This window comes from Mustelus asterias, chromosome 14 (genome assembly GCF_964213995.1).
Source record: "Mustelus asterias chromosome 14, sMusAst1.hap1.1, whole genome shotgun sequence".
Taxonomy (NCBI): Eukaryota; Metazoa; Chordata; class Chondrichthyes; order Carcharhiniformes; family Triakidae; genus Mustelus; species Mustelus asterias.
Window position 1 is genome coordinate 16,030,287 of NC_135814.1, and position 13,236 is coordinate 16,043,522.

General features: G+C 41.7%; 1 protein-coding gene across 11 annotated transcripts in view; it reads left to right on the plus strand.

The window, feature by feature from the left end:
* Window positions 1-13,236, plus strand: part of ptpn4a (protein tyrosine phosphatase non-receptor type 4a) — a 233,746-nt gene that overhangs the window by 65,926 nt on the left and 154,584 nt on the right. Inside the window, exon 1 of one of the 11 annotated variants that reach the window (XM_078227905.1) lies at window positions 8,724-8,966. The exons of the other annotated variants lie outside the window; for them this stretch is intronic. Within the exon in view, the coding sequence (XP_078084031.1) occupies window positions 8,952-8,966 (15 nt within the window). The 5' untranslated portion in view covers window positions 8,724-8,951. Of the gene's footprint in view, window positions 1-8,723; window positions 8,967-13,236 lie in introns of those variants that run through there. 11 annotated transcript variants of the gene reach the window in all.

A 13,236-nucleotide genomic window follows, 5' to 3' on the forward strand; every position in this document is an offset into this window, starting at 1 on the left:
GCACTCAACCCTGGAACACCTTGATAACAAAGACACCTATGTCAAACTCCTATTTATTGATTACAGCTCAGCTTTCAGCACCATTATTCCTAAGAAACTCATCTCCAAACTCCATGGCATGGGGCTCTGCTCCTCCCTTAAAGATTATTTATATATTAAAATTTATATCGTTTGGCACATGCTTTCTCTGACTAAGTTTTTTTTTATTAGTCACAAGTAAGGCTTACATTAGCACTGCAATGAAGTTGCTGTGAAATTACCAGAGTCGCCACATTCCAGCGCCTGTTCGGGTCAATGCACCTAACCAGCACGTCTTTCAGACTGTGGGAGGAAACCGGAGCACCCGGAGGAAACCCACGCAGATACAGGAGAACGTGCAAACCCCACACACACAGTGACCCAAGCTGGGATTGAATCTGGGTCCCTGGTGCTGTGAGGCAGCAGTGCTAACCACTGTGCCACCGTGCTGCCCTCTGGATCCTGAACTTCCTAATCCACAGACCGCAATCAGTAAGGATAGGCAACACGCCCTCCACGACCATCCTCAACGCCAGTGCTCCACAAAGCTGTGTCCTCAGCCACCTACTGTACACTTTATACGCCTATGACTGTGTGGCCAAATTCCCCTCCCACTCGATTTTCAAGTTTGCTGATGACGCCACCGTAGTGGGTCAGATCTCAAACAATAATGAGACAGAGTACGGAAAAGAGATAGAGAAACTGGTGCAACAACAATAATCTCTCCCTCAATGTCAACAAAATGAAGGAGATAGTCATCGACTTCAGGAAGCACAGTGGAGAACATGCCCCTGTCTATATCAAGGGGATGAAGTAGAAGTGGTTGAGAGCTTCAAGTTTTTAGGTGTCCAGATCACCAACAATCTGTCCTGGTTCCCCCATGCCAATACTACAGTTAAGAAAGCCCACCAATGCCTCTACTTTCTCAGAAGACTAAGGAAATTTGGCATGTCTGCTATGACTCTCACCAACTTCTACAGATGCACCATAGAAAGCATTCTTTCTGGTTGTATCACAGCTTGGTATGGCTCCTGCTCTGCCCAAGACCACAAGGAACTACAAAAGGTCGTGAACATAGCCCAGTCCATCACGCAAACCAAGATCCCATCCATTGACTCTCTCTACACTTCCCGCTGTCTCGGCATAATTAAGGACCCCACGCACCCTGGACATACTCTCTTTCACCTTCATCCGTCGGGAAAAAGATACAAAAGTCTGAGGTTAAGCACCAACCGACTCAAGACCAGCTTCTTCTTCCCTGCTGCCATCAGACTTTTGAATGGGCCTACCTCGCACTAAGTTGATCTTTTCTCTGCACCCTAGCTATGACTGGAACACATTCTGTGTACTCTAGTTCCCTTCTCTGTGAACAGTGTGTCTTGTCTGTATAGCATGCAAGAAACAATAGTTTTCACTGTATACTGATACATGTGACAAATCAAATTCAACCATATCCCGGCAGCCTCTTGTGGAGCAACAGTAATGGGCTGCTGATCATAGGACATTGAGCTTTCTAGACCTTACGTTTATTGAAATAAAAACAAAATGCTGACCGTACTTGGCAGGTTCAGACAGCATCTGTGGAAGGAAAAGAGTGTTAATGTTTTTAACGTTCTGTAGATATTAGCATCGCCAAACAGTTCATTGATCTGAAACATTAACTCTGCTTTTCTCTCCACTTATGTTGCGTGATCTACTAAGTATTAGCAGTATTTTCTGTTTTTACTGCAGATTCTGGGAATTCAAGTATTTTGCTTTTGTAGTAATCTTTCCTGAGATTGATAATTCAAGTCAACGAATTTGTTTTTAATGATCTTTAGTTTATAATAGTGTCTTGTTTGAATTTTCTGAAGATGTAAGTATGGGATTTTCAATTTTTGTCATTTGTGTCAAAACAGTTTTAAAACATTGCATGGGTGGAGGTGTCCCATCATGTTCTTTTTGAATGTTTCAGCTAGTTTACAGTTTTAGTACCAGTAAAGCCAACAAGTCATTTTCAAAACCAGTTTATGTTGCTGCCGCCTGATCAAATAAATTAATTGCCATATTGTCTGGTGATTATAATTGCATTGTGATGAGTGGATGCATTATAGTGGAGTCAAATGCTTTAAAAACAAAGCTTTATGCTTAGAAACGTTAACATACAGAAGGATCTGGGCATGCAGGTCCACAGTTCCCTGAAAATGGTGGTCAAGGCGATTTTAAAAAAACATGCTTGCCTTCATCGGTTGGGGCACTGAGTGCCCCAATTGGCAAATCATGTTGCAGCTATATAAAATCTTGGTTAGGTTGCATTTGGCATTTTGCGTGCAGTTTTGGTTGCCAAACTACCGGAAGGATGTGGAAACTCCGGAAGGATGTGGAAGCTTTGGAGAGAGTGCAAAAAAGGCTCACCAGAATGTTGCCTGGCCTCAAGGGGAGGTTGAATAAACTAGGATTGTTTTCACTGGAAAGATGGAAGCTAAGAGGAGACCTGATAGAGTCCTACCAAATTGAGACAGACAGGGTGGATAGTCAGAGGCTTTTTCCCAGGGTGGAAGTGACAATTACAAGAGGGCACAGGTTCAAGGTGAGAGGGGGAAAGTTTAAGGGAGATATGCAGGGGAAGTTTTTCCACGTGGAAAGTGGTGGGTGCCTGGAATGCAGGCACATTAGCAACATTCAAGAGGCAACTGAATAGGTATATGAATAGGGAGGGAATATAGGGATATGGTCCAAGTGAGGGAAGAAGGTTTTTGTTTTAGCTTAGTTAGGGCATCATGATCAGCATGGGCTCCAAGTGCTGAAGGGCATTTTCTTTCTTTCTTAATTCCTTGATCTTGTATACTGGTTTGGCCTCATTTAGGCTAATTGCATTAAAAAGAAAACGTAACAAACTTGAAATTCCAGGTCCAAGTTGTTTTTCAACCAGCCATCAATTTTATTAGTTTCCGCTCTGGGATGTACTGTCTCCATGCTGAGGAACAATTCCATTGCTGTTTGGCATGCTCTTGCTTGCTGAAGTGGTTGTTATTTGTCACACGAATAACAGCCTGCCGTTCAACTTTTGTGTACATTTAGAAGGCACCATGCTGCATTTATCCTTTTTTTTTGTGGCTACATTTTGGTTGTGAATGTTGACCTGCAGATGGGAGCTGGAGGGGAAATCCCCTGTGATTTTGAGGTAACATCCCACTGTTCACATTGGGTGTTTCTGTATATAAACACAAGTGTTTGCTCATTTAACAAACATTGAAGTTAATCAACTGTCATTATGCAAGCTTAGGGCCATCACGGTTTTCGTGGTTCACTGTCCTGAGCTTCGCGTGTACTTGTAATGTTTTGGGTTATATTTGCATGCAATTTTGTCAACTTGTGTGCAACAGTTAAGCACTGGTAACAAGACCTAGTGACACTTGGTGCTGACCTTTGCAGTTCCTCCCACGTACAGTGCTTTGAAAGTAACTTATTTTGCAACAATCTTTTTGTTGGAGAGAAGGGAATTAACTCTGGAATTCCACTGCTTTAACCTGCCTGAAAAGGTTTAAATACTACTGGTAAGTTTTAATCCTGTTTCTCCTGTTTCTCCTGTCACATTGGTAAATACAAAAATAAAAGCAACCTTCATGCTTTGGAAATACAAAGTTTAGTAATTATCCTGCTGATTTTAGGTCACATGTTGCGAGAGCGTAACTGCCTTGTTTTTGGATTAGATATTTATCATTGATACTTTTAGCCACATGATTTTCAACTCACTGGTTCATATTCTACAGGGGAAATTGATTAGAGATGGCTTGTTAAGTATAACATAACAGTCAATGTAATATTACCAACGTAATATTTAGTGCAATGACATAATTTTCCATATTCTGTATGAAGATTAAAACTTTCATGTTTTTGAATGTTCTTGTAACTAAATTCTTAAACTTTCAGCCGCAATCTGATTTTTTTTTTCAGCCTTATAATTTTTGCAGTAACGGAACCTTTTGATTAGGTGCCATCCCTGAAGAATGCTTTGTACATAATAACTAGGAGCAGGAGTAGGCCATCTGGCCCCTCAAGCCTCTTCCGCCATTCAATAAGATCATGGCTGATCTTTTTGTGGACTCGGCTCCGCTTACCTGCCCACTCACAAAAACCCTTAATTCCTTTACTGTTCAAAAATCTATCTATCTTTGCCTTAAAAACATTCAACAAGGTAACTTCAACTGCTTCTCTGAGCAGGGAATTCCACAGACTCTCAACCCTTTGGATGAAGAATTTCCTCTTCAACTCAGTCCTAAATCTGCTCCCCCTTATTTTGAGGCCATGCCCCCTAGCTCTAGTTTCACCCGCCAGTGGAAACAACCTCCCTGCTTCTATCTTATCTATTCCCTTCATAATCATATACGTTTCTTTAAGATCCCCACTCATTCTTTTGAATTCCAATGAGTATAGTCCCAGTCTACTCAGTCTCTCCTCATATGCCAACCCTCTCAACTCCGGAATCAACCTAGTGAAACTCCTCTGCACCCCCTCCAGTACCAGTACATCCTTTCTCAAGTAAGGAGACCAAAACTGTATGCAATACTCCAGGTGTGGCCTCACCAGCACCTTATACAGCTGCAACATAACCTCCCTGTTTTTAAACTCCATCACTCTAGCAATGAAGGACAAAATTCCATTTGCCTTCATAATTACCTGCTGCACATGCAAACCAACTTTTTGCGATTCCTGCACAAGGACACCCAGGTCCCTCTGCACGGCAGCATGCTGCAATTTTTTACTATTTAAATAGTAGTCCATTTTGCTGTTATTCCTACCAAAATGGATGCGTTGTAGAAAGAAAATCATTCTATTGCAATGAAAAGATCTATCAAAAAGAAATTAATCGAATGCTATGGTTTTTTTGTCTATGGAGGGTTAAACATGTGCCCCAGGAACATGTATCCTGAGTACATCAGAGAAAGCCCTTTCACTTGATTGATGGTAAATGTTCCCACAGAGGTGAAGTGTAAAATGACTTATGTTAGTGGAAAGCTACCAGTAGCCTGAGCCTTGCTGCAAGTTATCCGTGATTTTTTTCTGCATTCCTTAAAGACTGTAGAGGTTTATTTTTCTTTGAGATGTGTTGCGAATCGCTGTGCTTAACATGCATATTGCATTGTCATTGTGACATTCTAGTTAGTCATTACTGCAAATCGTTTCCTCATTCCAAGTCATAAAACCTTAGGACCTGAATCACATTTCTTTTCACAGTTAAAGGTTATTTGCTTCTTGTTGCAAGTATCATAGTTTGGGATAAAGTTTCTAGACTGTCAATGGGAGAAGCCTAGGTTAGTCAGAAGCTGGAAAATCAAAACTCTTGGCTAATTTCATCAGCTAGCTAGGTTCTTGTGCTTCTGTTTCATATGGCTGAGTTGTTGACATGGGACAATCTTGTACTGGGCTTTTCACTTCAGGAAAAATAGCCAAACAAGAAAACTGAACTTTGTGCACAATGTCGTGTGTCCCAGGTAGCCTATGATCACATGGATCTATCAAAAATTGTCAGCATATGTGCATCAATACTTGACGAGTTTAAAGTAATGAATCAGCCGGGGCATCGAGTATTAAAAGTTGGCAAATTGCGTTAGTTATATAAAACATTGATTAGGCCACATTTGGAATACTGCGTCCTATTCTGGTCGCCACACTACCAAAAGGGCATGGAGGCTTTGGAAGAAGTACAGAAAAAGTTTACCAGGATGTTGCCTGGTATGGAGGGTATTAGCTACGAGGAGAGATTGAATAAACTTGGGTTGTTCTCCCTGGAAAGACGGAGGGTGAGGAGTGACCTGATAGAAGTTTATAAAATTATGAGGGGCATAGATAAGGTGAACAGTTGAAAGCTTTTTCCCCAGGGCAGAAATGACAATTAGAAGGGGGCACAAGTTCAAGGTAAGTGGTGGGGAGAGGTTCAGTACAGATGTGCGGGGGAAGGTTTTTTGCACAGAGGGTGGTGGGGGCCTGGAATGCATTGCCAAGTGAGGTGGTTAAGGCAGACACATTAGCGACATTAAAGACTTATTTGGATAGTCACATGAACAGGCAGGGAGTAGAGGGATACAGGCGGTTGGTCTAGATAAAACAACGTGATTGGCGCAGGCTTGGTGGGCCAAAGGGCCTGTTCCTGTGGTGTTCTTTGTTCTTTGTTTTGTTTTGAATAAAGAAAATTTATTTACGTATCTTTTAATTTGTTGCTTCACTTGAATTTTGTTTCTTAGTCTCTGGCTTAGTCTTGTCAGGAATTGAGTGCATTTTTCCAAATCCTCCTTTTGTAAGTTTTTTTGCTGGAATGTTTGGCTCATTTCGAAGCATTCTTGCTTTTAAGTTAGAAAAGTCATGAACTCAAGCCCCATTCCAGTACAACCCTCCATCTGGGTTAACATTCCAGTATAGCACTGAGAGAATTATTATTGTAGGCTCTCTGATGAAATGTTAAATGGCATATCTACTTGGAATATGTGCAAGAGACTTTGACAATAATTGAGGAATAATTTGAGGAACAGGGAGTATTCCTGATGCCCTGGCCAAATCCTTCTATCGTCTTACTCCAACGAAGCAAAATGATCTCATTAATGGACCTTCCTGTTGCATACACCAGCAAAGCAGCAATGATTACTTCGAATAATGCATTGGCTGTGAAGTGCTTTGAAGTACCCTAAGGATATGAAAGATGCTGAATAAATACAAGTTTGTTATTCCGTTCCAACTTTCTTCCTTTTCCTTTAGTAGCTATATTTGGCCACGTGTTATTCTTTCATGTATTCCTGTGTGTTTAGTGACCCTCATAATTGCTTTTCCACTTTTGAGGTCAAGAAAGTTTGCTCTTTGCACATAACCAACCAATGCTGCAGCAAGTTTGAATCCAACTCTTTAATTAAATGGAGATAGTTCAGAAGATAGCACTGGCATAGCTTAGTCAGTGCTTAAAATGACATGCTGGCCAATAGAAATAAAACTTTAGTGAAAGGCATCCATCGTGCAGGATGTGTTGCTGAGTTACTAGTATTAAAGGTGCCAAAACAAGCCACAAATTTGCATAAACACAAATAACCAGCTAAAGGATATGCAGCATAATTCATCGGAGTATCACTGAATGTCAAACTACATTTTCACATTTAAGTGACTTTTTATAATATTTCTTAAGTGCCCTATCTCTGCTTTACTTTCCTCATTTTAAGACTCCCCTTAAAACCTACTACTTTGACAAAGCTTTTAGCCATCTGACCAAATAATTTCCTCATGTGGCTCGATGCCATAATTTATAATGCTCCTGTGAAGTGCCTTGGAATATTTTAATTATGTTAAAGGCACTATATAAATGAGTCATGTTGTTTCAAAACATGAGATGAAAACTCTTTCAAGCAGGAAATCTTTGAATGTTAATGCTATTTGAATGCTAAAGCTCGCTCACTTTGACATGGTTGAAATTTGATTACAAACTGCTGAATAAAAACATTTAATAAAACAGCCAATTCTCATGGTGCTATTTGAATACTCAAATTCTTGTCGGAGACCAATAGGCATCAGTTGCCACAAACATGTGCAGGATGCGTATCCAATCATTAGAAGGAACTTCTACATCAAATTTATTACAGCTTGCTTTACTTGTAGCAATATTTTTTATTGAACGTCAAAAACTGCCGTCCCTACCTAGTCTGGCCTACATGTGACTCCAGAGCCATAGCAATGTGGCTGACTCTCAATTGTCCTCTGAAATGGCCTAGCAAGCCACTCAGTTCAAGGGCAATTCGGGATTGGCAGTAAACGCTGGCCAGCCAGCGATGCTCATGTCCCACAAATGAATACAAAAAAAGCCCTCATTGTCGATGAGCTTGGCATGTGTGTGTGCACGAACTCCTGGCCGATCCCTGTCCAAGCCTGACCTCCACCTTGATCCCTGCCTGTGCTGCCATCCTACTCCGAATCAGAGAGTAGCCCTGTCCTGCCATTGACACAGGGCTCTGCCTCGTTTATGACTTGGGGGGGGGGGGGGGGGGGTGGAATCTTAAAAGGGTTATGGGCTGGGAGTTAGAGACGGAATTATCAGGGAACTGTCCGCTATTCTGGAGGATGTCACTGGCCACTCTATTTCTCACAGCTAGATTGGTGCTATGGAATTCGCAGGTTCTGCTTCCTTGTAAAGCCAAGTCAGTGATAGACAAAGTTCCCCTAGAAGACAATGAGGGTGCTCCCAGTCTGGGGCTTCAACCTTTTGGAAATGGTATTAAACTGGAGCTCTGTCTCCACTGCCAAGTAAATGTTTAAAAAAACCCAATGTAGGAAGAGCAAGAGAGTAGTGTATTACACCCAATGATTATCCCCCAACTGACGTCATGAAGCAAATTATTTAATCCTTTTTCCCATTGCTGTTAGTGGGATCTTGCTATTCGCAAATTAATTGCTACTTTTTCCTTTGTAAGAACCAACAAAGTGCTTTATTGAAATAGTCGTCATTGTAAAATATTGTGAGACAGATTGATGGCATGAAAAGTGCTATACTAGTATTTTGCTTTCCTTTTATTAAAGTCCTGAAAGTCAGAGTGTAATTAAGCAGTAATCAGATTTCATTATTATTATTAAGCTTCACCCATCCAAGGTTGTTGAATTTCACCATCCTTCTGCTTGTTTCTGATAGGAATAAATTGAGAGTTGAATATTATGCACTATACTTAATAACACTGTTTTTCTATTACTTTTAGGGTGAATCCGACTGCTCACAACCTGAGTGGCATATTTGACCCTTGAAATGAGCTTCCGCCCACGCATCCGTCACCTAATACCACTTTTTTCCACCTCCTGCATTACCCCACTCCACCCCGACCTCATTTGTTAATCCACGCCTATGTTACTTCCAGCCTTCACTACTCCAATGTACACCTGGCTGGCCACCTGCAATCTACTCTCCATCATCTAAAGCTCTGCTGAACATGTCTTTGCACCAGGTCATGTCTACCCTGAAATCGTTGACTTTCTTTGGTTATTAATGCAGCAGTATCTCACTTGTAAAATTATCATTGTTTTCAAATCCCTCCATGACTTTGCACCTTCCTATCTTGTAATCTCCTACTTCACAACTTTGACTTATCCTCTTGAGCATCCCCGATTGTAAACACTGTGACATTGGTGGCAGTACCTTTAACTGTCTAGGTCTTTAGCTGGAGTTGCCTCCCTAAAACACACTATGCCATTAAGATACTCCGAATAACTTGTCACTGAGTGTACTTTGGCCATTTTCCCGAATAATCTCGTGCTGGGATTATTCGGGGAAAATGTGTGAAATTAAAAATGTTCACACTGCTCTCAATTTATTTAAATAAATCAGTTAGTCCAGAAAGGACTCTTAGATGAGTGGTGATAGATTTATGTCAGAGGGGGCTACATGTTGAGTCTTGCATAAAGCAATGTTGAATAGCATGTGTCGAAAGATGAGCCTGGAGAATTAGCCAATTCATTGTCCTCACTTTCATACATGAGAGTCCTCAAATAGGCATAGATAAATTCCAGGGAACTTCTAAACTATCTATGAATTCTGTTGGCCAACTGCAAATATTGTTGGTATATAAAATGGGCAGACTTAAAATGCCCAATGTTTGTATAGATGCAGATGTCGGGAAAGATTTTGTAAGAGCACATTTCCCGGTACTTGCGGAACCAGCTGAGATTCTCTCACAACATTCAGATTAGAGTCAGACTCAGAACTATGAGTCTGATGATGACAGTCATCCTTGTCTGAGGTGCTGAGCTCCTTCAAATGTTAACTTGAATCTTTTGGGACAGGAAGTTACCCATGTGTCATTCAGCACATTTCACCTATTATGGATGCATAATAAATTCACAAATTTCTCACTGCTGGGCAGATTACACCACTGGAATGAAGATGCCCAAATATGGCTATCATCACTCATCGTGTAAAACACTGATACCAGGTCAGGACTTCTTTCTTCTGTAACTTAATGCTACAAGGTCACTGCATGCTACCATTGGGGCCAGTAATATTAGGCACTGTGCTGAGCACAGATTCATTAAACAAGTCCAGGATACGTTATTTTGTTTCCTTTTTTCAGTGATGGGCTGTAGAATCCCTGAAGGTCCAGAGAGCCCTAGATAGTACTTCTGGTCATTAGAATTTCCTTGATCAATGCCATCTCAAGCCAACAGTAAAGGAATCCAGTTTATTTGTGTGCAGCCTCTAAGCAACCTGCAGAACCATATGATGGAGATGAATACTTTATTTTCTGGGAGCTGCTATGACTGCATTTTGATGACAGCTCTCTGGGTGAAATCTTCTGATCCAAAAGCGCATGCCTCTCATTGTTTTCTAGGCTTTCTACCACATCTGTGGCTCATGAACTAAGCATTGGTACAATGTGGTCAAGTCATGAACTAACAACTTGCAATTTATTAAGCACCTTTAACATGGAAACTTCCAAAGTGCTTCATGAATAGCTGTAAAGAGAAATGATCTCTAAGTACCAAGGGAATCTAGAAGAGAGCAGCAATAGCTTGAACAGGATGGAGCAGGCTGTCCATTACCAGCTGCAAGAGATTTGTGCCGCTCTTCTGCAAAAACTACTGTATCTTTGATGTATTAACAGTCTTTTCACCGCACAAATATAGTGCCATTCAGTGTTTTCTCTCCAGACAACAACTCACAAAGACCCCATTCATGCCATCGATCGAAAACAACTTCTGTACCTTTTCTAGAATGATCTGTGCATACACAACTTCACTGCTGCCAGAATGTAATTTGAGACCCTTCATACTATTGAGGTTCCTTTCAATGCCACTTTGGGTGATGTAAGAAGTCCCACAACATCAGGTTAAAGTGCAACAGGTTTATTTGGTATCATGAGTTTTCGGGGCACTGCTCCTTCATCAAGTGATTGGAGAGCTTGGAATACAATGCCGGCATCTCCACATCATTGACTTTGGGTAATGTGCACTTCTAAATATCTGAGTGGCAGCATGTTGGGGTGACTGGCTACTGATTCCAATAACAGCCTCTGGGACTGAAGTGAACCTTGTCTTAGAGCACCTACATCCTTCTGTGGCTGTGCTGTAAGCTGTTATAGGATGTGACTTGGGCAGACTTTTATACAAATTTTTATTACATGTGCAGCACTGGAAGGAGTTGAATTTAATGGGGTTGGGGGATGATGGCACAAGCATTTGGCGCTGTTCTGAAATCCTGTCACCAATACTGATTTCCATCATGGCATTAAAATAAAAGTAAAATACCGTGGATGCTGGAGATCTGAAATAAAAATAGAACATGCTGAAAAATTCAGATAGTCTGGTATCATCTTGGACTCGGTTTGAAGTTATTGAACTTATTGCTGTGAACTTTCTTCCATCTTGATCCTTTTTTTCATATCCAGTTTTTTTGCCCAACACACCTCCACTCCCTCGCACATAGGGCCATCTGTATTCTTGTTAAGTTTTGCTTTCACAGAGCACAGACATTTGTTCTCCTTTTAATACCTTCAGCTATCTTACCTTTTATGCCACTATCAGCGCCTTCTTCAGACCTGAGCACCACCATTAACACTTCCTTTTGTCTTGTGCCCAAAATATCTTTGTCCAGTCTCCTGTGCTCTAACCTATCCCTGACCACCTGCTCCACCCGTTCTTACAATCCATCACATTTCTCCCTTTCTTTAACTATGAAAAAGAATCATACGGATTTGCAACATGTTTGTCTCCACGCATACTGTCACACCAGCACTTTCTGTTTTTATAGCATCACAACTCCACTGAGTGCTGACTCAAAATGGGCCACTGATCAAGAGAACAAGCCTAATGGTGTCAATAAAATCAGCAAAATCCCACCTTGTGGTTGTTAATTACTGCTGACAAACCTATTGAAACTGCATGAGATAGTTCTCTCCAACATGGCATGTCTGACCTCTGCAACAATTTGAGCATGCATGGATGAAACACAGAATTCACTTTGGAACTTTTAATCGGCTACTCTGGGGAACGATGCCAGAGCACTGTTGCTGTCATTGCATGATAGCACAGTGTTAGCTCTGCTGCCATATAGCGCCCAGGGACCTAGGCTTGCTTCTGGCCTTGGGTGACTGTCTGTGTGGAGTGTACACAGTAAGAGTTTTAACAACACCAGGTTAAAGTCCAACAGGTTCATTTAGTAGCAAATACCATTAGCTTTCGGAGCACTGCTCCTTCGTCAGATGGAGTGGAAATCTGCTCTCAAACAGGGCACAGAGACACAAAATCAAGTTACAGAATACTGATTAGAATGCAAATCCCTACAGCCAACCAGATCTTAAAGATACAGACAATGTGAGTGGAGGGAGCATGAAGCACAGGTTAAAGAGATGTGCATTGTCTCCAGACAGGACAGCCAGCAAGTCCAGGAGGCAAGCTGTGGGGGTTACTGATAATGTGACATAAATCCAACATCCCGGTTTAGGCCGTCCTTGTGTGCGGAACTTGGCTATCGGTTTCTGCTCAGCGACTCTGCGCTGTCATGTGTCGTGAAGGCCGCCTTGGAGAACGCTCTCCAAGTGTTGGAAGCTTACTGTGTCTACCCCAGTCCAACGCCGGTATCTCCACATGTTTTCTGATGCACAGCCCATCCTACTGATGGAGGTTTCATTGAACTTGCTGTCTGCAGTTTGCTATCTGATGTAACTTCTAAAGCTTGATTCTCTGCTAGTATTGTTTTAAGAGTAGGGCACTCGATTCCTGGGCTGCTCTGCCCACGAGGTGATGCTGATTCTATGGCCAGCAACATCTTCCTCCTCTTATGCCACACCAGCAGCTGCTGCTCATTTTTGATGTGTCAGTTGGTGCACTGTCTTCTGCTTGCTCTCTCATTCCTCTGGGTGAACATACCTGAGCTAATACTTTGGGCAGTGATGGTGAGTGAAGGGTGTGGTGGGGTGATTGGAGGATATTGCTTTGCGCTAATGGCCAAACTAATAATGTGCAAGATTCTGTCAAATCTCTGTGCCCTTTGGACTTTCACCTGATGTGAAGATAAGGGTCATAAATTGGACAAAGATAGGGATTGGAGAGAGTAAAGCTTTTACTGGGGACTTTGATACCAAAGGTGCAGGTGAAGGGGTAGCTTAGCAGATCACAGCTACAGAGGTTTTGTGGAGAATTAAAGTCCAACGAATGGGGAGCTTTAATTTGATAGAGCAGATGGAAATGTTTGAGAGTTTATTCCCCCTCAAGAATAAATAG